Source organism: Fusarium vanettenii, assembly GCF_000151355.1.
Source record: "Fusarium vanettenii 77-13-4 chromosome 13 genomic scaffold NECHAsca_47_chr13_1_0, whole genome shotgun sequence".
Classification (NCBI taxonomy): domain Eukaryota; kingdom Fungi; phylum Ascomycota; class Sordariomycetes; order Hypocreales; family Nectriaceae; genus Fusarium; species Fusarium vanettenii.
The window spans coordinates 106643-131603 of NW_003315841.1; the positions used below are offsets into that span (position 1 = coordinate 106643).

Sequence of the window (24961 nt, forward strand, 5' to 3'; positions counted from 1 at the left end):
GCGTGACAATTCTTCCACTCACACATCAACACCAGCGTTGATACCAGCCCATCGCCACCCCCCACAGCCGTTACGGACCATCCCCAAATAGCTCTAGTCATTTTCCGCCATACACCTCGGAGGCCTCACCTTTGGTCTTCTCCGAGTGAGAGAGATCTCAACCATGAGGATCGATACTTCCCTTTCAACAAGCCCCAGTGTCTGCGTCTCCTCATTCTCACGTAAGGGACCAGAAGTCGCAGGTGGCGATCGGTGGGTTGGCTGACGACACACCTTCTACCGCCTATTCATTTTCCCATCTATGCTTTTCAAACTATCTCGTGGAACACGACTTCGTTCTGGAAATCATTGTATGCGGTGGTTCAAAGTTCTACACTTTTAGATTCTATTATTATCGGGAGAATGGTGACAGGTTTCCAAAGATGAGTTCCTTGATGCCCTACCTTGACGGAAATTTCGACTAGCTTGAGACGCACGAAGTTGGCTTCTCCAGTTCAGAGGTGATAAAGCTCAGAATACATGCCTTAATAAAGTTTAGTAGCTTAGCGCATCATATGGGAGGGCAACAGCCATGAAGAATCGCGCATGAGGTGTCATCAGCCCACAAATCTAGCTCATCTACTCACGGAGTTAAGGAGTCGCAACTTTCCTACAGGTACAATTAGTAATTATGACGACTTGGATTTTCATCGTAGCCTGCCATGCGCATGGACGTTCAGTAATTAGATAGCACTGCCGCTTCAAGACCATGATGAAAGCCAAGGAAACTGTAGCATTGCATTACGCGTCATTAAGCCTGCGCGGAGACGGGAACCATCTTCGGTCCGCAACAATGTAGTCACGTAGGATCTCTGCTTATACAAGAAGGTAGAGCTTTGGCTCGTGACGGAGAGGAACAAGGTTGGATTGCCTGATACATATATCAGTCGAAAGGGTGCTCTCAAGTCTTCCCGCTCTCCTCTACCCATCACCAATCTGTACCATAATACAATTGGATCTTTACACATACTCAACCCTTTGAGCAATATTATCCGCACATTCAGCGCCATGTCACTCATCACCATCCTCAAAGGCAGCCTCCACCTCGCGGCGATCCTCCATAGGCCCGACTCCGCCCCGGGAAGATCTCCAGGCCTCGTGGTCGTCCATCCTGGTGGCGGCGTCAAGGAGCAAGTCGCAAACCTATACGCAGAGCGTCTCTCTCAGGAGGGATATATCTCTGTCGCCTTTGATGCTCTCTACCAAGGGTCTTCCGAGGGCCTCCCTCGCTTCCTGGAGGATCCGGACTCCAGGGTTTCCGACGTGTCTGCGGTGGTAGACTACCTCCAGGGGCTCGACTATGTCGACCCCGACGCCATAGCAGTAGTGGGAATATGCGCAGGCGGCGGCTATGGCATTGCCGCTGCCACCACGGACCACCGTATCAAGGCCGTCGCGGCAGTCAGCCTCGTCAATATCGGCGACTCGACCCGACAAGGCTGGCTCAACACGCTTGATCAGGAGGATGCCTTTGCTGTCATCGACGACGCTGCCCAGCGCCTCCAGGGAACAGCCACAGGCGGGAACGCCACCTTGGTACCCTTCCTCGAGACACCCGGCCCGGACACGCCGCCTGATCTCGTGGATGCGTGGGACTACTACCGCACCCCTCGGGGTTTCTTCCATACCTCCCAGAACATCATGGATGGTTCTTCCACTCCACTTCTTGTGCGTTTTGACGCTTGGCAGTTTGCAGGCCAATATCTCACCCAGCCCACCCTCCTCATTGCTGGGCAGGACGCCGACAGCAGGTGGCAGACGGACAAGATTTACGACAAGATCAAGGACACCAACGCCAACACCACAAAGATCCTTGTACCAGGTGGTCGACACATGGACTTTTACGACCGGGAGCAATACGTGGCCCCTGCCCTCGCTAACATTACCGAGTTTTTCAACGCTCATCTCAACCTTTAGATGTTGACGGCAGACAGGGGATAGACGGAAACCCAGAGGTATCAGAGTCGATAAGAGTTAGCAGCAGATTGCATTTAGAAATCAAGGGAGCAATGGCGGATTATATAACTTGCCTATCTACTACCTAGAAGAAGATTATATGCCAGAGTAAGGTCTAGCCTCATGAGATCTAATCAAGCTTTTTATCTCCTATATAAATCGGGTCAGGGTTAGCACGTATGTCTAGCAGCGGCACCGGGTCTTGATAAAATTGTCTTTACTTTGAGAAAATACATTCAAAACCCCTAGAAAACTCAGCCTTGCGATGCGTAGGACCTAAACTATATCATTAAATTGCTCTTTTTTTGAAACATAGCCCATTCCCAGCGCGATTATCGATGCCACCCTTGTAGATTTAAATGAATATGACAAGTGAATGTGTCACTTAGCCGCGACTAGGACATGACACAAGAAGGTACCAAATAGAAGTCATGATATTCTCAGAAAAGGAGCCTTCCTCAATCGAATCAACACGAGGTGTCGGGAGGTAGACTTTGGAATGGATTTTTAAGTCATATTGCGGTTAGATCGCCCGCTCACATTTCATGTACACTATTTACACTGGAGCAAAACATATTGTCTTTCAAATCCGCCACCCACCCACTTGCAACCGCCCATTCACTCTTTTGCATAAAGTAGTATGGCTTCACTAAGCTCTTTTAAAACGTGTCCTGGTCATTACATCCGTAGCCCTTCATGGAGCTACTGCGGCCACTCTAGAACCCGAATGAGCTCATTTTGAGAGTAATAGAATATCCCTTGCGGTTCATCTCTATGTCCCAGGAGCCAACTCTTCGGCGACCAACACAACGAAACGCCCCGCAATCGTTGTTGGGCACCGCGAGGAGTAGTCGAAGAATGGACTGCTGGGAAGTATGCTCTCGAGGTTGCCAAGCAGAGCGGATTCATCACACTCGCATTCGGTCCGACCTGCCAAGGAGAGAGCGGAGCTCCCCCCCTCCGTTACTTAGAAGATCCATACCAGCGCGCGAGCGATGTCAGGATCGCCGTAACGTACCTCTCCACGCTGGAAATGGTCGACGCCAACAACATTGACGCCTTGGGCATTTGCGCCTCGGGAGGCCACGTCCTTTTCGCTGCGCAGACGGATAAGCGCATCAAGGCCGTGGGCACAGCCAGGGCCGTTGACTTGGGAACACTGAACGCTGAAGGCTTCGGCTTATGGTGGTCCGGTTGTACCTACGTTGAACAGGCAGTTGGCGGAAGCTGGTCTTCAGCGAATCACCGAAGCCGTCACGAGAGACGCATCATCGTTATAGTTAGAGAATACAACGGACTCTACGGACCAAACGGGCCGGGCATGAGTAAAACCAAGGCCATCCGCAACGACCAGAGCTACGGAATTGGGCAAAAACCCATCCCAAAAGACGGCAGGGATGCCTCGTTGCGCATGCGATGAGATGAACCTTGGCAAATATTAACACAACCCGCCCCTTCATCACTGCAGTTGCTCTATGAGCAGTGAATCTTGAATCATCTCCTGAACTCATTTAATGCATTTTTGTATCGACACTGTTTCCTGAAGTGGTAGTCACCAGCCACAACAAATATGGGTCTCATATCTAATGAGCTAGCGTGCCTGGCAATTGATGGGCTGCTACCTCCAACACGGCTTCGGAAAGGTCGATTGCAAGGCGCTTTTCGGGGTTTGTAGTTTTCGTGCGAGTTTCACTGAACTATTCTTGCACCCTTAGTAGGGTAAATAGTCATCTTGCATCAATAATTTTGCATTGGGATAATTGGAACGACTTCATGAAAGACACTCCGACCGCTGGCCTGGTCATCTATTCCAAGTGTAGGGTTGGCCGATAATCGGGCTCTTAAGTGATTGGGTCAACGTGTGTCTTGAGGCGTGTTATTTTAAGATGAACCTGCCCTTGGGCGAGCTCAACAGACTTGCGTATGTCGACTAGGTGCCGCCCCTAACTGTGTGCATGGCGGCCTTCCAATGATTCAAACCATTTGATGATACACTGCTTAATCGAATTGAGTGTCTTCTATGTAGGCGCCAGTAAGATTACAAACTATCCATATTCCTACATGATTAGGAAGTAGCCTTGGCTGTCCGTGTCTTCAACGAACCTGGTATTTGGAGGAGGATGTTATGCCATCGTCGTTGGCTACGCTCGTCGTTGAAATAAGCAGGAATAAGTTGTGGAGACGCACGGACCATTCGGCTTTCACGGGGGGGTCGCCAAATCTTTCAACTGATCTTCAGTTGCTTGGCAACGCAATGTCATATCTTGTTCTGTGGCGTCCTGTAGCATATAAGGCGCATTGTCTAGGATAATGTTGCAGCGTACTTCTCACTTTTGCCGCTATTGTGTTCCACGCACGGCCTTATCCCACCATGCAAAGAGCTTGGTCAAAGGCTCGAAGAAGGGGGGTAGACTTCTGAGCAACCCAACAGAATTAACACAGCCAAAACACAACTGATCCTATACCTAAGGCACTATGCAAAGAGCAGATCCTTAACTTTTATCTATTTAAAGCTTGATCATGCCAATGGAGAATAAGCTCCATATTTTGCTGGCATTTATCATGAGCTAAAACTCCACCGTATTCATGGTACAGGAGATGTGTCAAGTTGTCATCCGTATCTCACTGCCGACACTTCCATTTTCCATGCCACAACTGGCCCTTCAACTCGGCCCCCTCCTACTCGCCCCCCTTCCGATCGTCTTCCTCCTCCTCGTCTTCTTCCTCGTCATCTTCTTCCTCATCATCTTCCTCCTCGCCGATGACCTCCCCGTGCATTACCTCCTGGTCCTCCTCATCAAGCACCGACAGAAGGCTAATAATCTCATCTTGGTCCTGATTCTGCCAATCGATTTCCCTACGTTCCTGCTCAAACCGGAACCTAACACTGGTAGAGCCATCAAATGTCCCGACGTAAGCATTTCCAGCAGCAAAGAGGGCAGTTGTGTAGTTGTTTAGCTCTAGAAGGTCGACAAAGACCCTCTGCTGGGTTTCATCCTGTATAGACAGGTAATCGTCGCGATGGATGCCGAACGGATTGTCGCCCATTAAAAAAAAGCAGAGAAGGCCAGGCGACACTGATAAGCCACTCCGGGTATCGCTGAACTTGCAAAGCGCCAACCACTTGTTGCCTCTCGCCCGCACGTCCTTGAACTTGTTCTCCGTCCAGCCATGTGTCTCCCCTGAAACCTCGCCCATCTGGTCGATTTAATTAGGCCTGTCTGCTCACCAATCATGGAGGCTCTCCCTGGCTATTGAATGCATGCAGAGCACATATACGTGTCCTTGCCAGTCTGGTTCATTTTTACTCAGTCGCAGCCTCCCGTCGACTGCCCCATCTGACCCACTCACACTCGTCTAAGCGCCATCATGAGTGGCTGGACGGGAAGCCACACGGGAGCTATTCCCAAGCTGCAAACGCTGCAGATGGGGCCAAAGCGTGGTGTTTTCACACTCTCGGGTACTTAAACTTCCCCCTTTTCCCCCTCGATCTTTCTCACACAAGGCATTTCCCATCCATGAATTGCCAAAAATGTCAAAGTCACCTGACAATCCGACAGAGCCCCGCGCTATTCCGAAGGCCACTCTCGTTATGGCGGATCTTAGCGACGAGGAGCCCATCATGATCCCGAAGACACCCAAAGGATCAATTCGGGGCAAGCGTGCTGCCTCCGCCGCACCCGGGACCGCAACGCCCTCTGTTCCGAAGCGGAGCAAGAATTCAGTGACGTCTTCGTCGTCCAAGACCTTTAGTTCCGACACAAGAACCAATTCGACTCTATCGCGCCGCACTAGGAGCGCTGACGTTATGCGCCAAAGCCTCCCGCCCCCAGACCGAGTCTCTCCCAAAAAGAGCTCCAAAACACCCAAGGGACCGACAAAGGCCGATGGGATCAAGTCCGTGGAAAAGCCAGACGCTGCCAAGGAGCTCGAAGCCGCCGACCAGTCTCAGGATGCCGACGAGACCGATCCGAATCAGGCTACCAGTACCATCATGGGGCCCGAGTCCTCAGAGATGGCCGATAAGGCCAACGATACCAACAAGGCTAACAATGCCAAAGCTCTCGAGACCCCCAGTGCCGACATGGTTGACGGGGCCAATCCTCTCAAAGACGGTGGAATTCAGCGAAAGGTTGTTCTTCATTTAATCCCCTATTTGTGAGCACGCCTTCTGACCAATACAGATCACATTGCCGATGCCAGATCCCGCTGATGCTACAAGTGGCCTGCACCAGCTCAACGATGAGATTCTCGCAGGCCTAGGCCAGTACAAGGCCATCTGCGAGGACTTTTCGGCCAAGATTGATGTCGAAAAGGCAGCGAAGGAGGAGGAAAAATGGGCTGGAACCCTTCACAAACTGAACGATCAGTTGAGAGTCCAAGCACGGCAAACCTCGGAAGCCAAGGAGGTTGAATTGGCGTCTAACCAAGATATCGAGACGAAAGCAAGACATTTTGCAATGGTCCAAGAAGCCCTTCGAAATCTCGAGGCGTTGGCGGAAACGCCATACCAAATTCCATGGTCTCTTGACGTTGGCCAGGCCAACTATAAAAAGGCCGAGCAGGCGTATGCCGAGGCCAGAAAGAAGGCTCATGGCGACACCGAACTACTTGAGCAGTTGGCTCAGCGCGAGCGAGAGACGACGAACGCGATTTCGGAAGCCAGGGCTAATCATTTGGAGGCAAAGATGGCGTTGGATGAGGGCCTGAAAACAAGAGAGATGATAGGCTCGGCTTGCGAGTTTACGGAAAATATCAGTGCGGTCATCAGTCTTGGTATTGACGACATCAAAGAGCTTGGCGACTCGTTTCCTGGGCTTATTGAGACTGCCAAGCGCATGGCCAAGGAAAAGGATGGCTGAGTTAGGTGAGGCAGGTTATGGATACATGGGAGTTTTGCTGTATGTAGTCGCAGTGTTTTTTTAATTTAAGTGCAAGGGAAAATAAATCATTAATAAATAGGTAAAGATAAAAACTACTGGGACAAGTATTTAGATAAACCACAGTTAGCAAAGCGAGATAATAAGGCGAGTAATTATTATTTACTTATTATTTGCTTATTATTTACTTATTAGTTACTTATTATGTACTTATCATTTACTTATTATTTATATCTTTATATAACGTACTTGATAAGCGAGCGTGACAGACAAGCGAGCGTGACAGCATACTGTGTTCCTAGAATTAACCTACCCTAGACCTCCTAACTTTCTCCATAAATTAGCTATAAGCTTAAAAAGAGTATTTTTATAATCCTTATCTTATATAGAGTTTAAAAATAAATTTTTTATATTTTTAGAAAAATCTATTTATAGAGAAAAGGCTAAGTATACAGTGCGAGTAGCGTTTTTTCTTAACTACCTTATAAGAAGCCTTATAAGTTTTTTTCAAAAATATTATAAAAAAAGCTTATTATATAGTAAGTATAGTTATAAGTTTATACCTATTTTAAGCTATATTTAAAATTTTAAGGGCTTTTTTAATTTCTCTCTTTAAGGTAAAAATACCTCTGTCACGCTCGCTTGTCTGTCACGCTCGCTTATCAAGTACGTTAGTAATCCGCAGTTATTATGTAAACTAACTATTACCATCGCTTAAGATAAACCATCTTAAGCTAGGCATAAGAAAGCATTTCCCTTACTAGAAAAACATAAAATAAGCTAGGTCTACACATACGGATACTAAGAATCATGCTCTCAAACCGTCATGACCTTAACATGGCTTTGCTTTGAAAAGGAGTAAACTAATAAAAAGCTTCGAGACCGCCAAGCTAAAACAAAAGATAATGCTCGTTCGATCACGCCAGAAGGAACTTATTAACAAGAGTGACAGCTGTCAACAGAGTACAGTGATGCTAGTAGCAAATAGAGTCATTCCCATCTCGCAGGATCAGACCTACAAGCGGTTCACGCCCCTACATCACAATTTAGAGCAGCATCTGCCCGGTGGTACGGACAGAACGCGATTGGCCTGGCAGGGATAGCAAGCCTTCGATCCCGTAGGAACGAACACTCTAGGGAGAGACGTGTGAGAGCGGTTCAATCGGGCCAGATCGAAATATTGTTATCAAAGCAGCAGCAGAAGGTTTAAAAAAGGCCACTGTGTTAACATCGTGTCATGATGTTATGATCTGTTGATAATCTGTTCTTTATTATAATTGCAGCCTGGCCCTTGATGGGAACTGAGCTAGAAGATCATTATCAAAGTAGTAGGAATAACAAGAGTTCAATCCCGCAGGAGGGAATACTCTAAGGTCAAGGATGGATGTAATAGGTTGTTTCAATCAGGCGGGATGGAAGTGATCATCCCCGTCTGGCACAAGTAGCGAGACTTCAATCCCGCAGGATCGAATACTCTGGCGGTAGATGCGGCAGGTTTTGTTCAATCCAGCGGGATTGAAATAGGGTTATTCGACTGGTATAGCAACAGCTGGACCTCATTGGAGGAAAAACTCTCGCGATAAGGACAGAGGTGGCAGATCAGTTCAATCAGGCGAGGTGGACATAGTGATATTCGAATACTAGATACTATACCATTTTAGTCCCGCATTAAGGATGGGCATAAAATATCAATTCACTCCGGTGGGATAGAGGACTATGTGAATAGCAGAAAGAATAAGAGCAATCTCGTCGGAGTAAATCTCAAATGATCAAGGAGAGAGTTCAATTGGATGTCATGGGAAAGTCGCTAACCCAAGGCACCACTCTTTCCCTCATCTACTTGAACCGAACCTGCGGCCGCAAGGTCATAACTTACTTCCTCCAGAATCTCCTCATATATCTTTTTCTGTCTCTCACCTATCTCCCCATCTTGTTGTATTGCCAGAATGTCCTCCTGGAAGAGAAAGCACTTCATGCACCTCGAAGAACCATGATGAGGAACACATGTCTGTACATGTGCTTCTAGGGCTTGAGGTACATCAACAAGAAGGTTACTTTACCCCAGGAGGGGAAACGTTCCGTAGACAGGGCAAACACGTCGAGCTATCCTTGTGTGCAACGTTATTCCCAACCTGGAGCTGATAGTCAGGTCTTTCTGGACTACTGAAAGGTGCGCTGGCTTGACCATCCACCCGAGTTCTCTACTTCGGTGTTCCACCGGTTGATTGCTTGTCGACACTGATCAATAGTCGAGCAGAACCTAACCCGGACCTCTTACCGACTCTTGTCGCATCACACTGCTCCAACAATCCACGGAGCTAAAGCCCTCAAACACGGTCCACTTGGCCTAAAACAAGGTACGACTCGTCCTCTGTCGTGTGCAGATCCTTTGTGGTCTTCATCTTAAACCGCAGATCGAGTTTGGTCATTCGTTTGGGGCACGCACCGGAGAGGCGCACCACCTTTGCCGCATGCTAAATGGATACAAAAGCTTCAATTGAATTGTCGAAGAATTATTAAGATTCTCTGATTTTCATGAGATATTTCTGAATACCTCTGGCTCATCCCGGTCATGTCGCGGCGACTGTAATTCGGCAACCTCAGCACGACCGACTCAACCACCGTCCTTGAAATATCTATCAAGCTACCGGAGAAGCATCTGAATGTACAAGAGGTGGTCATCTCCAAACACCATATATGATCATAAAGACTCCTTATTGTCACTTGCCTCACGAATACGGCCTGACTCAGACCTCTCCCGGTTATGTGCGCCCAGACGAGTGTTCATCTACCTACTCAACACACCGCCAATTCTCACTTGGAACTCTGCAACAGGCCAGCCATCCGAAGAGCTTCAGTGGAAACCCAGAGATTATGCCTTGTGCTTGGTGTCACTCCCCTCGACACAAGCGAGATGACATATTTCATGTGGATTAAGCCTTGTTTGTCTATACACCCGAGGGGAGGCGGCCCGTGAGACGTTGTGGAAGGAAACAATGGCAGAGTTTGGATTTCTGTGGCGCAGAGCATCTTGAACGAGCTTAAAAAATGAGGTTCTGTCCGAGATATTTTGGTTTCATCCTGACATTGCCAGATCTGGCATCAAGTTGAAACTTAAAGCCCATTTTTTGAACTTGGGTCGCGATGAGGTTTATTTATGGGCTGATTAGTAATTCTGTCTTCAAGTATGAAGATACCAAACTGGCCTTAGAAAGGGAATTCTTAGGGAATAATTGGGAATGAAAAGAAAAAGTATAGTTTCTATACTTGCATAGAATGGTTTACTTCCTGACATCCCATGCTCAACTGCACTCAAAACTTTTAGCACTTGAGTGTTATACGCGAATTATCATCATATTACAATACTGTTTGGGGCACCTTGAAGATGGGAGCTGTGTTGGAAGCAGACAAAAGGAGGTCTAAACTATGGAATCATATCTCGGGCCCTGAATACTGATGTCCTAGTATGGGCTCACGTTGCTGCCTGTCGGGAAGAGGGATGCGCCTTAGAAGTAACAGTGGGCTGCAAAAGGGCAGATTTGAAGTTTATATTGTCCTATACTTCTAGTAGTACAGCCTCCTTTTATTTGTCTGACTTGGTGTCGGGAACGGTCCGGACCTTGGTCAGACGAACCTTTGCAGCTCCGTTGCCTGGATGAAACTTCGAGATGTGAGAAAGTTCATCTTTTTTTTTGGTTTTTTTCAATGACATGATTGCCTGTCACATCATCAAAAAAAACACACTTTGAAAGTTCACCTTGAAGTGTGGAGGTTCCTTATGCGCAGGAGTATTCATGCGGCACTGTCACGAGACACCCGCTCTGTTGGACAGCGGAGGCCGATGAGATTAGGTTTACGAGCGTCTTGCTCTCGCCTTGCCCACCATTGAGCTTGTTCTTTTTGCTGGCCTATCATGGAAGGGTCAACGCTTGCCTCGGCACGAAAGAACCGAAACTGGAACAGTCATGGTAATAGTGAGTTAGACCAAATAGGAATGATCAATATCTCTTGCATAGAATAAAAAAAAAGGCCACGGCAGGCTGACTGCAAAGGTGAAAGATTAGCCATATTATGTAGACAAGGCCCGATTGCGTCGTGAGCAGCGAGTCTCGAGGTCACTTGAGACGGTTCCGAACTCTTGGGCAACAAGCCCACCAATGTACCAGAGTACAAAGGATAATACTACCAAGAGTGAGGACATGCTTAGCGAGAGCAGGTTTATTGCGGTTAAAGTAGAGGAGGTGAGATTATCTTGTGGCCCTATATTAGCATCGAGATATGTCTTTGTGATACGTTGGTAATGTGCTCTTTGTTATAGGTGAAGCCAGGCCTCGATGAGAAAACTGAACTAGAGGATGCGAGATTATCTTGCAATTGTATCAAGAGGAACAAGTGGTATTAAACACCATCCAGAGGACGGGTAGTCTCCATCATGCCCATCAAGAGCCCGAAGGCTCATGTCGTCAAATTTGGCGCTTCATGTTCGTGTTTGCTATTTGAGACGCCTTGGACCAAACGTATTGGCTCGGCCAAAGCCGCTTCCAGAATCACGACATCAGTTGAAGATACTAGTGGAGATACTTCGTCGCTAGGTTGCTCTATCTAACAATGACAGAAGCTTTGCAGGTTGGAAGTGTTCATCATAAGTCCTCCCATGGTGTCTCTGGCACGCGATTGAAGAGCTCCTGAGCATGGGGATGGACGTGGACCTTATCTAGGATGTTATCAATGCTAGCTGTGAGGGTTTGAGGGCGGTGAGGTTGAACACGTGGATGTCTTGGATGATGGCTTGACTGCAATGACGAGGTCAGGGTGAGTCTACCCTGGCGTCACTCGCTCATGGAAGCGTTGAGCCGCATCGTGAGCGTGAAGGCAAACTCACATGTGCTTCAGGGTGCAGGAAACGTATGAACTGGGATTGGGAGGTCAGGTCATGCCTTGGGTCTACAAATCTGTTCGTTATTACAGTTGCAGCCCGTCCCTCGATGGGTTAACTGAGCCCGAAGGTCGCCTTGGGCCTACCGCAGTTTCGCAAGCTGAGCTTTGGAAACCATCATGTTCCTTTTCCGCGCGATGAAATACTACCTCGACGAGCCTCTTGCTCTGAAGGCTGGGATATCTGATGACACGCTAAGGGAGCACTCGAGGGTCATAGAGGAGAGCACGACCAGTAGAGAGTAGTCGAGACTAGAGTGGCTTAGTCGTCGCAGCGTTGAGTTGGTAAGAATGAAGTAGATCAGTAATAAGTGTACGCCAAAAACGCTGAGAATGCGTGGCTCTAAGAATTAGGGGACATGAGGTTGAGGAAAGTGGACGACTTCAGTCGAGGTCAGGGTGCGGCTGTTCTGCCGTCGTTCAGGTGGTGAGGGAAAAAAGAAAAAAATAGAAAATAGATAAATTGAAAAGACGCCGGCGCAATCGAACTTCCAATCAACAGTGGTCGGGTGTTCCTCGGAATTGATCTTTAGCTAATGCGGTGCTCAACAATGATGGCAACTCTCTTCTACACCTTGAACTGCGCTCGATAAAATAGTCGGGGCAGCTTGACAAGAAGCATCTACTTCAGCATGCTTCTTCGTAGAAGTTACTGAAGACCATCTGTTTAAATTGAGTGATTTGATCTGATACAGACACGGGGAAACTTCAATCAGGGAAGAGGTTGAAGTCACAAATACAAGGCCGGGCTCTGGGGCTTCTTGGTAGAGCACCAGTTATCGTCACTAAAGGTATTATACCTCAAAGCATACCCTAGAGGGCAGATCGAGGCAACCTTGCAAGACAAACACAGTTGCCCACACAACCAAGCTATCGTGCCTAGTTAACTTCAATGCAAGAAACTATCCGCTGTATTTGTTCTACAATTAATGTCTGGACCGGTTGACAAATCAAACAGCTTTTCAACCGGGAGACAGAGTCGAGACTTTGGCACCTGGACATGGGACAAAGCCAATTGGATCGACCGGCACGTCCAGGATGGCGATGAGGACCAGTCAAAATGAGCTTGGGGGCCACATCAACGCTGTTATCACTGAGTATAAGCTGATCATTGCCAGTATGTGCAGTTTTAAATCTGCGGTTATTGGGTTTTGCGAAATATACTTCGCATGGCTGACCTCTGCCACGGGACTGAGCTTTATTTGCCAACTTCTAAATGTTAGGGAAAGAAATTCTACCCTGGACGTGTTATGTATTGCCCTTCGTTACAGCCAGGCCCCTGATAGGAACTGAGCCAGAAAATCGAGCCAGAAGACCGTATTGCCCTTCGGACAACCACCTCAGTCACTTTGCTATAGACCACACTGAGCGTTCGCAAGGCTTTAAGGTGGGTCTATCAATTAAATATAGTGTCCTAGCATCTCTCATTGCCTCTCCGCAATGGATTTCTAGAGTCGCAATTTTTCTGCCCCTTGTGGCCTCTGCTATCGCCGTTCCAGTTTTGGTTCTTTCATCTCTAGACGTAGAAGGCACCAATGTTGCTAGAGCCCGATTATATGAGGGATGTCCACACCGTTCGAAATTTTCGAAAAAAGATTCACATAACGATAGCCTGGCAGGATGTGAGCTGCATCGTCGGGAGGGCAGCCCGAGTAGGTTCTCACAATTCACATGTGCAAGTCAAACACCCCGACGACCACTTCGCCCGGATTTTTCGAGCCACGCCCTCGTAAGTGTATTCCCTCCGCCGTGCTCTCCAGCAGGTCAGCCATATATTCAGTTCGCTGCACCAATCTTTCTGCGAGTGAGTTATAAACTCACCCTACTCAGCTTATGAATATCACCTGGCAAGCGAGCCGTAAAGGCGAGTACGACCGGAGATGTCGAAACGCCCCCGACATGAACTGTTACAGAGACGGAACCGGGAGTCTCTTGGTCCCAATGAAATGCAGCGCATAGCATCAAGACTGCTGCCATTATCCCTCGCCCGGATTGCACAAGACACTACGATAATAATCGCAAGGCGCAAAAACCTCGGCACTCCCACCAATTCCCACCACACTCAACTCATACTATTCACATCGCGGCTCTATTCCACGACCGAGAAAGAGTTGTCATAGGTCAATATAGTCAACTTACTTCCCAAATAACATAGATCTTAACACATGGCAATATTAATAGGCTCATGGTCTTCTAGCTTTGTTATCACATCGAGGCCTTGGCGGTGACTTGGTGACTCTCAGAATAAACGGCACAATCACAACACTCCCAGCCCCTTTCACTTACAAACTAGATACCAGAAAGACAGTAAGACTACCGGAGAACGGACTTGATGTAGTAATGAGCTAGTCACTCTGGCATTAGATATCCTCCAGTGACTCGTGGAGTTCTCGCTCAGCCAAGGCTGATTGAACTCTCATAGAATAAGTCTAAACGTCCAGTTTAATTCCAACAGGATAATTTTACAACCTTTTAAAAAGGGGAAACTCACATGCCGTTTCCGATTGAGAGGCGAGTCAATCTCCAGTCGGGCCTCTCACGAGTATAACTCTGGTCTATCATACACACTCGTCAGCATCAGCCTTGTCTGGCTGTAGAACTCTTAACCATCATCAACTCATCACTTATATAAATTGATATCTGGTTTGGACTTTTTAATACACTAGTCTCATTGCTAGCCTACATATCCATTTGTGTCTAAATCAGCCCATACGATTGCTTTCATTCATGCCAACATGGTGTATAATAGGTGAGATGCATAGGAGTCTTACGGGACACATGAAAGTATTTGAAATCCTCAATTAGGAGTCACAGCGTTAGAATAAAGCAAACGATTAGATGAAAGGTGAGACTACTCTAATCCCTCGCTTCCGTGTGCCGCCGATCCTAAGTCCCTTCCTCGCCGCCGGCCCCAACGTCCTGACCTCCCGATCTCTCAGTCGACTCGTCCAATCTGAACTTCATATTGTCGTCGCTAGCCACTTTCTGGTGTAGCCTTTCGCGGTGATGTCCGAGACTAGTACGCGGGTCAGCTGTGTATGGTGCGAAGGGGATACACGGCCAGCCTGATTAATAAACAATCATTCAACGAGCCTTTACAACACGCGATTGGCGGCGATTTCGTCAGCCCTTACCATAAGTCGACGTTGCTGTTCATTTTAAACATTCTCGTGTAGTTTCTTCCCAGCGAAGCGGGCATAGAATAAACACGACAGCACGATGTCCAAGACTCTAACTGGCACTTGGTGTGTGGCCAACTCAACACTCATCAGCCATGTGATTATTTCTATTGAGTCTCTGATTGCCCATCTTTCAATTCGCCGCTTCTTTGTAGGGATTTAAGGAGAAAACCGGTTGCCTGTCTATCATGGGGACTGAGAGTAGGCTTGACAAACACGTTCAGATGCTCTCAGCAGTCACGCCAGCTCGCGCGCGGGGCGAATATTGGCTCCGGCTTTTTCAAATCAGTTTCTGACTTTAATTTTGCCTGTGAACGACCTGAATGACTTGTTCAAGCCTTGTTCGCTGCCCATGTCCCAGAATAGCTAGGCATCTATCACCCCCAGTGCCATCGACAAACACGAAGAACATGATGGTACCTGGCTTATATGCGGCCTCTTCCCCACTGTATTTAAGAAAGTGAAAACTCCGGCTGGGGATGTTGACACATTGCCATAGTTGGCGACGGTAACATGTAATAGAGCATACATCCAAAGCCTCGATATGTGGGAATTGGCTCGCTCTCTTTTGACGAGCCCGAGGTTCCCTACATGCAGGCGGCAATGCCCATTGTAGAAACAGCTGCCAATGTGTTTTTTCTCCTAGTTGAAGCCCAGCTCTTGATGCATGAACTGAGCCAGAAGATAGTAGAAAGGAGTTGGGATACTGTTCGCATCGTTTGTCGGTTTAGAGTCTGCGAATAGTGAACAGACCTCACACCTGCATATTTTGAGCAGCAGAAAGGCCAGTCTTTGGAGTTGGGATGCCTTGATAGTAGACCAACTGAAGTAGTAATCAAAAAGTGAGCAGGATGGTCTGGTGTCCCCTAGATGGCACCGTTTTAAATGACAGTGATCGTTTATTCTGTGACGGCCGATCGCCTTCGTCGCGGCTGGGAATGATGGACATGTCAGCGGTTAACTGACACGAAAACCCGACATTGCCGATGCCCGGACTGGCGACAGCCATATTGTGGGTATCAGTGATGACAGCGATAAAAGATTTACGCATTAAAGAAAACACCGAAGTTTCAGTTTGAAGATTCACCGCTCTTGTCTCTCCATGTCGACCTACCTACCCACATGTCGCCAAATTTAGCATCTTGGCCAGAGGGGGTGGACGTGACTGCATGTTGGTATGTAAGGGCAGTGACTAACCGTCATTGATTGTGTGATCAAGTTGTTTTCTTAAGTAGATAGATTGAGACACAAATGACATTCACGAGGGATATTCATCTCATCTAGCTTATCACATATCCATCTTCTGTTCGGCCAAACCTACTGTGCCAATCATCTGTGGCCTCATATCCAAGATATCTCAGCTACCTACTCAAATCAGACTCTCTTATCTAATCACATGCCATCGATCTCAAACCAACCCCCTGACACAGCGATTCATATCCCTAAATATCCTTTCGCTTCCCCTTCCCATCATGGCCCTTTGGGTCAGTGTGGTGTAAACCCCCCTTGCAAGCATCCTTACCATCAACATGCTTCTGCTGCTGCTTCTTGCACCATTTGACATACTTGGCCACCTGTTCCTTGGAGTACTTGAACTCCTTCTTGGGACCATCCTTGCTGGAAGTACCCAAATTCTCAGCTGGACCCGCCTGGACTCGCATCGCAAAAGGACTGTCGGGGGGTACGTGGAAATTGGGGGTGAGGAAACATTGAGACAATGGCTGGCCGACCTGGTGGCCATCGAGCTTCTTGGGGGTAGCAGGTGTTTCGACTTGAAATGTGTCGGCAATGAATCGCTTCAGAATTGAAGTAGCACCTGACGAGTTGGGCTTGTTCACTTGATGCTGGGTCATGGAGGGCCCCCCATTTTCGACCGAGTAGGTTGAAGCGTTGGCAGGCTGAGAAGTTGCTACAACTTCTATCCCATTATCCCCACTACAGCCAGTGCCTTTCTCGGTTGTGTTCCAGGGGTTGGAAAGGCGACGTACACTGCCCCAGCAGTCGACATCGGGGATTAGCTGTTCCGAGAGGTCGCGGGGGCGACCAGTGGCACGTTCGGATTGCTGGTCGGTCCGTGGGGTTTGTGCGGGAGTTCCATCAACGAGGTCCTTGAGCAAGGACATTGCGCCCTTGGCATGGTCAGCTGAAGTCATGTCACTTGAGAAGGCTCAATACCTGTGCATCCTTCGCCTGCTCGTCAGGGCCTTTCAGAGACAGCTGGGCGGTAGCCTGGACGGGAGGATCCTAAGAGGTCAAGTGAATGACAGAAAAACTTTTGATCAAGAGGCAGCTTACTTGAGCTAATTGATCTTGATTAGCACCGCCAGCCTTAGGCAGGACTTCTGACTCGATCTCAATCACTTGTCTAGAAGCAGGCTGAGATTGAGTCGGCAGAGACGTCCATGCAGGGCTATGTAGGACGCCCGACAGAGAGTTCTTCCCTGATGAACTCGATGCATCACCCCAGCTGGCGGGAAACTCTTCAAGATCACCGGGGAAGTCATCGAATTTGTACTTGGGCTGCAGAAACTGAGCTCTGGCGAGATGTTCGGGGGTAATGAGATGCTTGTAAGGCATGGGCCCGTCAGCAGGGTAATATCGCTGGATGTGGCGGGTACGCTCCTTGATACGGTCAGTCACGACCATGGCGCCAACAGTGAGGTTGTTCGGTGGTAGGCACGAAGAGAGTAATGAAGGAGAATGTGATAGTGGAAGGGGGTTAAGGGTAAGAAGGTCGGGGGGGAAGAGGAAGAAAAGAGCCGTAAGAGGAAGAGTCTGAAATGAAAATATGACAAGGTCGAGGTTGTCTATGTTAAATATAGAATCTTGACTAGTCATGGGACGTGAAAGCAATGAATAAAGTAGTTCTGTCCCTGTCTACCACATGATAGCGAGAAGAATTGACAAACGGAATGACAACTGAAAGGCGCAGCAAGGGTAGGCAGACGCCTTTCACCAACCTAATATGCCGGTTGCCCAAGAGCCTTTGTTGGAGGTTAGGCACTCTACCGGTAGGTGACATGCAAGGTACATTGTGCCACCATCCCACGCTTTCACTTGTCCTGGCGCTTTGTCTTGCTGCAGTTGCAGTTGTTTGCCCACAGCCACGAAAGATGACATCTTTGGGCAGCGGAGAGGTACAGGTGCGGATGATTATAGACTATCAAATGGCATTCATGTGAGTGTGCCCGATGTGACGTGTGGACAACGCACAAAGATGCAGGAATGCATATCAACTGCATCGTTACTCTGTTAGCATTAGGCACCAGAGTCCTTTGTCTGCAACCTGCAGCGCAGCTAAGATTCACTAGGCATATACCGCGATGATGAACCAAGGAACCGTGGCTTCTGGCCTTTTCCGTGACTGGGATGTTTGCTCACGAACACTATCATCAGGAAAATCCTACTATACATAACCATCAAAGGCACACAATGAGCTTTCTGTTGCTCTGCTGGACCAGTCCTAGAAGCTTTGATGTCCGCAAGGTCCTATACCATCTCATTCAATTCCCTTGGCCATGATTCCTAGTTACAGTGCTGCTGATTCAAAGGTGCCCATTTCCTGTCCTCCAAATAACCATCGACCATACCCTCTTACAACACGTCTTTCACGAAGACTTACTCTTGGGTCCAAGCACATAACTCTCTCAGCTTTTGGACTTTGAGATGACGCGGTGCAGCCTCAATGGCAGGCCAAAACGTACCATCATACACACTGCGAGTGGACTGATCCAGCAACACCGAAGAGGCTTGGAGGAAAAGCTCACGGTCGGGCTCTCTATTGTCGCTAAGGTAATTCCAAGCGCGGGAGGCGGAGACTCTCCAAATGCCTAGAGCGTCGGTATCACTCCTTTTGCCGACGCCCAGATAGTCGTAGAGGTTGGTAGGTAAGGTCAGGCCGGGACGAACGCGCCGCATGGCATCATAGACATGGCAGATGCGATCAACATGCACTGATGGTTAGCTCCAGAGCTTTCTATTGGCTGCAATGAACTTACTCTGGTGGATACTGATTTTCCCGATGGGGGAGTCGATTTGGGTGGTTGAGGACTGCCAGAGTGTGATTATGCCTACGAAGGCCATGAAGGCGATGGTGAGAAGAGATTTGAGGGCGAACATGTCTTATTTCTTGTTGTTGCTGGTCAAGTAGAGCGTATGTGTCCGAGTGGCTGTTGAGAGTTCAAGTTCCTCATGGCTGCTTTCAGATGGGTTGGACTTATCATCTATTCGGGGGACAATTTATACTAGTAGCTATCAACCGACAGGGTTGCAGCGGCGGGTGAGAATCAGGTGGGATCCAGCGGAGCTACTCGCACACAGGCGAAATGACATCAAAGAGCGCGGAACGTGGCGAGGGTGAAAGGAATCAAAGTGACAGAATGCAGCGGCATACACAGGCAGTCGCTGGAAAGAAAATGAGCAGCAGGTGAGTGGAGTTCACTAACACGTCAGGCAACGTCAGTTGAAAGACCGATGTGAAATAAAGACGGTGACGACATCATTCACATACTCAGGCAGCATTGTCAAACGGAGAATCTTATGGTTATTAACATCAAAGGGGTCAAAGTGAAGAATAGCCAACAAACCTACCCGGCTCTCACCGCATAAGAGCTCCTGCCGCGGCCTATGTTCCCGTCTCCAAACTTTGCCAAGGTCTCATCGGATCAATGCACTACCAGGCATGGATGACCAGGACAAACCCATCTTTTCTGAGGCCAAGCAGCGTAAGCTGAAGTGCCATCTAGACCGTGCCAGGCAAGCTGCTGAGAAAGAAGCTGTCAAGCAAGAGGCTGCAGCCAATGCTCAGCAGGAGCAAGATGATGCAAAGCACCAGGTTGATGAACAGAAGTGGCCATGGAGAGAGGCAGGCCACGACACCGCCGCAAGAAGGCCGGAAGTTCCCAATGACGATCAAGATGTACGCTGAGCCTTAATATTCCTCATCAAACGCTTTGCTAACCAAGCTAGAAACCCACGAGTCGACCCTCTTCAACAAATCAGCATTCTTCATGCGACCAAGATCTTTCATTAAATACCCCGCGGCCACCATCACCTCCTCGAAACGACGAGACGGGCTACACTCTTCCTAATCATGACAGGAACCGTGGCCTGCCTCGTCACCCTCGTCGCCATATCTCCCGGCCTATGTGTAATCCTGACTCGCCGCCCCCTTCGCCTACCTGGGGACAACTCGGTACCGTCGCAGGGTGTCGCCTCGCCAAAATTTTCTGAACCCTAGTGGATGCGATCTTCTCCTTGATCCGAACGACTTGGAATGGCTTGTCCCTCCGCGGCTTACTCCAGTTTTGGGACCTGGCTCTCCAGACTGGCCGCCTGGTATTTGTCCTTTTAGGTATCTTCATTGCCATCTTGACATCGAGCCAGGTCTTTCCGGTGTCCTTCAATCAGGCCCTCACGACTTGCTCTAGAACCTCTCCTCCCATTCTAGTACCGGTCTGTGGTGCCATCAAGGTGGCCCTGCCCGAGTTTACTCAGGACCAAAGCGACAATCCCGGAGAAGGTGATCATAGATTGCCCCAGTTGTCAGTGCATGCAGGAATACTGGGCCAGATCGCGGTCAAGGTGCAGAGGGATGTCGCCTACGCCCTCACAAGCACCGCATCCTTGTCTAACGAGGAACTTGACGAGCTTGACTCGGCCCTTGATGACGCAACACTTTTGATCTCAGACCAGCTTTATCAATTAGATTGCCAGCTCAACCAGTTGCTCATCACCTCATCCAGGGATCCAGGATGGTGGTCTGAGATACTTCGGTTCTTTTACATTGAGGAGACCAATGTCAACCGAGTCCTCCGCAGAATTGACGATGTTAAGCGAATATGCGACAAGGCACACAAAAACCGGCTCAAGATCAGCGACCAACTGGCCACTGGGGTCGTTAGCATCGACGACCTGCATAAGACGCTCTGCTCATGGGAAGACCAGCTCAACCGATACTCTACATCTGAAGAGACCAACTTGAAGGACCTGCAAGGGCGGCTCAAGGACCACCACTCCCCCTCGTGGTTTTGGGGCTACCTTAGCTGTGGCTAGTTGGAAGACTTAGAAGCATTACAGGCTGAGATTTATGCTCTGGAGAACTAGCTCCGAGCGCTGTGGGATGCTGAACTTCGTGCGAGGTATGGGTGTACAGGGAGCAATATGGCCGGCATTGGGACAAACCAGATCAGGAAGGCTATTGAACATGATGGTAAAGAGCTGGGGGAAATTCGAATAAAAATTGTTCAATTAGCCAGCCGATTGAGGAGGGATAGGGATTGGAAGATGGCAGAGCTGGAGTTGATCAACATCCTGGACACGTATTTCAAAAAGATCAAGCGCCTTTACTTGGAAGATAGGTAAGAATCCCACGGGGACCCATGCCTTTATACAATTTTAATATAGAGACCTTATCAAAAGTTTTAGCTTCGCGGCTGAGCATTTTTGGTGTCTGTAGGGATTGGGCCGTTGGTGCTGTAGTGACAAGATCTCGATACCAACTAGAATTAGGCACACTATGTTGGGAGGATTTCGATCGTACCAGACGAATAACTTCGAAGATTTGATCCTATGAGATTCATGCTTTTGATTTCGATCCCACCGAACATCCCCGAATAGTAGTGTTTCAATCCTGCGAGGCGGAATGAGCCTGGACTTTCGATACCGCGAGACCGAAATGCTCTTATTCCACATGGCTGTGAGAAGTCCTTGAGCCCACAGTAGGCCGGCCGAAGGTCATGCGGGGCATCACCTGGATCAAGAATCACCCCCAGACGCCGTCGGACTACTAGACCACAGGCTCCCACTTGACCCCAGCCACGAATGATATCTCACCAGTTGATAGGTACCCATCATTCAGGATGACAAGACACATCGCCCAACATATACGCATCCCTCCAGGTGCAGAAAACTCATTAAGTAAACCTCGATCATTCAACAGAATAACAGAATACTACCAAGACATTCAACTTCTCAACATGGCATTATCGCGACACCTTATGCGACCTAGCCACGGACTTTGACGAGATGAACTCGAGAGAAGAGAGCAGGTGACGCGGGGTCTCGAATCCTCGCATCATCGGTGAGATGAACATGATGGGACAGGGATATCGAGCTGGACTCGGTTCTGTGACAAGGGGCGGGATAAATGCAATCATGAGGCGAGAATCCATCTCAAAATGGCCCTGATGGACGAGGCTGAGAAAATACGGTACAAGACCGATTATTGATGGTGCTAAACTCCACGATAAAGAAGTGTCAGGTGAAGATTGAGTAAGTCGAATCATTCGTGAGATCGGATCTGGCCAAAAGGGCGACAAGCTGGATTTGCCAACGACGTCTGTGCGAGATGAAAGCAAATGCAGAGTGAGGTGAGCTCACGAGTCGGGGGAGAGATTAACTTGGCATATATGCTGATTGAGGCATCAACAAATGTCTGTCGACGCGAGGGCGAAAGTGCTGGGCGAGATGGCCTCAGCCCTGGGCCTGGGAGAGATAAACTCAATAGGCGGGTGCTCGAGATGCGCAAGGCACTGAACGAGGGGTAGATGAACTTAATTCAACTCAGACACCAGCAGTAGTTGGAGCCAGATGGAATCTGGTCTTGCAGTGGCAGCAGTGCGGCGGAGCCGGGTTGAATAGTAGGCGATGGGTGAGGTGGACTCTGGCAGTGAAAACTTGCCCACGGGAAGACGTGGTTGAGTTATCAACAGTACTGAAGACGCCAGAGCTGAGCGAGTGGAACGAGGAGATGCTTGAAGATGAACTCTATTCGGAGAAGGCGAAGAGACTGGGCGAAATGAGATGGTTTCCAAGAGGTCAAGCCTCAAAATCGACGAGATGAACAGTATCTCAGGATGAACAGGTGACTGTGGCAAGTCACGATATTGAAGCCGTTCAGTTTAGCATCCAGGGGCAGCAAGAACCAAAGTCAGACTCAACCGGGAGAAGACATTTTAAAGCGAAGCTCTCTCTTATCACGTGCGCCAGGATATCGCCATTCTGCCAAAGAGTCCTTCTTATTCCCTTTAAGCGGTATTCTGACTATACATTCGATGAGATTCATCAGCAGGCACCATTTTCCAACCGTTTCATTGCTTCTTTTCTGTGACGAATGAATGACCTCTTTTGGTGATGTATCATCGTGATGGGGGCGTTGGAGGAGTGGAGGGCTTTGTTCTAATACAAGGTCATATGATGAGCCTGAATAAGCTCCATGCCATTCCGTCCTTCGCATAAAGACAATAAATGCCCTTGAAACGTCAATTACGTCACTCGTCCAACGTCTCTTCAGGCGCCGTTCCGCCAGCGTCACAAAGACGGCACTTCATTCATATGCGAGGCGTATATCCATGGATGCCTGGTGGTTCCCATCAGTATCGCGGGCCACAAACTCGTATCTTTGCTCTGTGGGTCTCCTTCATGCAGGTTGAGTGCATGCATATAGTGCACGCATGGCCATAGATCGACCCCTTAGGCCCAAGTCAAAGATGATGCACGAAGCCCCGGTGCAGCTCTTGCCAGTTGTTTGAACGCATTGATCGTGGCATGTTTCTTGGCAAATAACTCAATTAGCCAACATGAGCGATCGAGCAGAAACAAAGGTTGGAGAGGTCACTCAGACAATCTGCCATGGGCCGCCACAAAGTTGGCCAACAAGGTCTACGACAGGAGACAATAAAGCATGGCGGGGCAGACATAAAAGCTGACATCAGGTGCATAGACCGATGCCTGTCGATGGATCAAGGCTAGAGACAAAGGCAACAGAAAAGATCACATCCTTCTCATGTGGATTATTTGAAAAGTTTCTCTCTCTTCCGACATCATTGCCTCTTGCCCCCCATCCTGGCCTCTATCCATCTTTCTCCAATCTTCTCTAGATACCATACTAGCCTACACCTTATCCTGGTCATCAGCCTCATCGTCAGCTATGTGCATCGAAACCTCGCCGTCTCTCCTCTGCGGAGTCGACATCACCAAGTACGCAAAGGGCGGTGAGTATGGACCCAACGCAGGTCTTTGGCTTTGCCTCAAAACCAAGGCCATGGTCCTATACGCCTGTGCGCGGGGTTACGATCAGGACGACCCTGCCCATCGACAACATGCCATTCAATCCTGCAACTTTGACCATGGCAACGAATTTCTCGGCATCATCAGCAAGCGGCTCAACAAGACGCTCCGGCACTATATGAAGATGGCAAAGACGCATGGACTCGACGGTGACTCGTTCAATGCGCCTGCCGACGCGTACCAGTGGCTGGTCAATCGCAAGGGTGGCATGGACGTGGAGGTGACTAACCCAGAGACCGTCGAGAAGCATCCTATCCCGGTGAGTTATACACCTCCGTTTGCACCTGCGGCGTGCCCTCTAATATGGATCAGTCCAACTCCTCTATCCGGAGATCCCGCAGCCGTCTTGATCGCAAAATCAGGCACAATCCATGGCGGCGTCCAAACAGGTCCGAATACTGCTCCCGAGCCAGCAGCGATGTCTCCCGCCGGAGTGGGCGATCTGAATCTACCATGTCGAGTAGAGCTACAACCATAAAGTCCAGCAACTCCACCACTTCGAGCACGTCCACCGCCATGACGGAACTCTCAACCTCCTCCCCAACGTGGGCGATAGGACATGCCTGGGATACCCTGTTTGCTCATGCTGAGAGAGAGGCTGGCAACGGCCCGGACTCTACATTTCGGGCCATCTTGGTGATGGAGCAGGCGATCAGCGAGATGAAGATCCAGGTAGACGTCATGTCTCGCGAGATGATGTACAAGCTCTGAGCCAGAGGAATGCCTTGGCTGTTGTGTGTATCTTTTGGGTCTTCGGAGTGAGAGGCTCTTGGAGTGGAATTCGATGCTATGGATGAGGCCACAATGTCAGCGTTGGGTATGATGCCATGATGTATTGATATTACGACCCTTGTTGCAATTGAAACCCGGCCCTTGATCCTTGATGGGATAACTGCGCTGATA

At 48.9% G+C, this 24961-nt stretch overlaps 7 protein-coding genes across 7 annotated transcripts; 5 read left to right on the forward strand and 2 right to left on the reverse strand.

Moving 5' to 3' along the window:
- Nucleotides 1-670: 670 nt before the first annotated feature.
- On the forward strand, nucleotides 671-1956 carry NECHADRAFT_97897 (uncharacterized protein; the record flags this gene model as incomplete). The annotated part of the gene is made up of 2 exons (XM_003041328.1): nucleotides 671-713; nucleotides 1133-1956. The coding sequence occupies 2 exons, from the start codon at nucleotides 671-673 to the stop codon at nucleotides 1954-1956; spliced, it is 867 nt and encodes a 288-aa protein (XP_003041374.1).
- A 470-nt stretch (nucleotides 1957-2426) lies between these two features.
- Nucleotides 2427-3415, forward strand: NECHADRAFT_87956 (uncharacterized protein; the record flags this gene model as incomplete). The annotated part of the gene is made up of 2 exons (XM_003041329.1): nucleotides 2427-2482; nucleotides 2779-3415. The coding sequence occupies 2 exons, from the start codon at nucleotides 2427-2429 to the stop codon at nucleotides 3413-3415; spliced, it is 693 nt and encodes a 230-aa protein (XP_003041375.1).
- Nucleotides 3416-4674: 1259 nt separating this feature from the next.
- On the reverse strand, nucleotides 4675-5193 carry NECHADRAFT_87957 (uncharacterized protein; the record flags this gene model as incomplete). The annotated part of the gene is made up of 1 exon (XM_003041370.1): nucleotides 4675-5193. The coding sequence occupies one exon, from the start codon at nucleotides 5191-5193 to the stop codon at nucleotides 4675-4677; it is 519 nt and encodes a 172-aa protein (XP_003041416.1).
- Nucleotides 5194-5527: 334 nt separating this feature from the next.
- NECHADRAFT_87958 (uncharacterized protein) lies at nucleotides 5528-6857 on the forward strand (the record flags this gene model as incomplete). Its single annotated transcript, XM_003041330.1, has 2 exons — nucleotides 5528-6127; nucleotides 6180-6857. 2 exons carry the CDS (start codon nucleotides 5528-5530, stop codon nucleotides 6855-6857), a joined length of 1278 nt encoding a protein of 425 aa, XP_003041376.1.
- Nucleotides 6858-15631: 8774 nt separating this feature from the next.
- Nucleotides 15632-19108, reverse strand: NECHADRAFT_87959 (uncharacterized protein; the record flags this gene model as incomplete). The annotated part of the gene is made up of 11 exons (XM_003041371.1): nucleotides 15632-15695; nucleotides 15743-15855; nucleotides 16108-16154; nucleotides 16311-16322; nucleotides 16512-17118; nucleotides 17165-17233; nucleotides 17285-17796; nucleotides 17950-18067; nucleotides 18421-18478; nucleotides 18612-18942; nucleotides 18988-19108. The coding sequence occupies 11 exons, from the start codon at nucleotides 19106-19108 to the stop codon at nucleotides 15632-15634; spliced, it is 2052 nt and encodes a 683-aa protein (XP_003041417.1).
- Nucleotides 19109-20081: 973 nt separating this feature from the next.
- Nucleotides 20082-21043, forward strand: NECHADRAFT_87960 (uncharacterized protein; the record flags this gene model as incomplete). Its single annotated transcript, XM_003041331.1, has 2 exons — nucleotides 20082-20196; nucleotides 20343-21043. The coding sequence occupies 2 exons, from the start codon at nucleotides 20082-20084 to the stop codon at nucleotides 21041-21043; spliced, it is 816 nt and encodes a 271-aa protein (XP_003041377.1).
- A 2875-nt stretch (nucleotides 21044-23918) lies between these two features.
- NECHADRAFT_87961 (uncharacterized protein) lies at nucleotides 23919-24769 on the forward strand (the record flags this gene model as incomplete). Its single annotated transcript, XM_003041332.1, has 2 exons — nucleotides 23919-24317; nucleotides 24371-24769. The coding sequence occupies 2 exons, from the start codon at nucleotides 23919-23921 to the stop codon at nucleotides 24767-24769; spliced, it is 798 nt and encodes a 265-aa protein (XP_003041378.1).
- Between the last annotated feature and the right edge of the window lie 192 nt (nucleotides 24770-24961).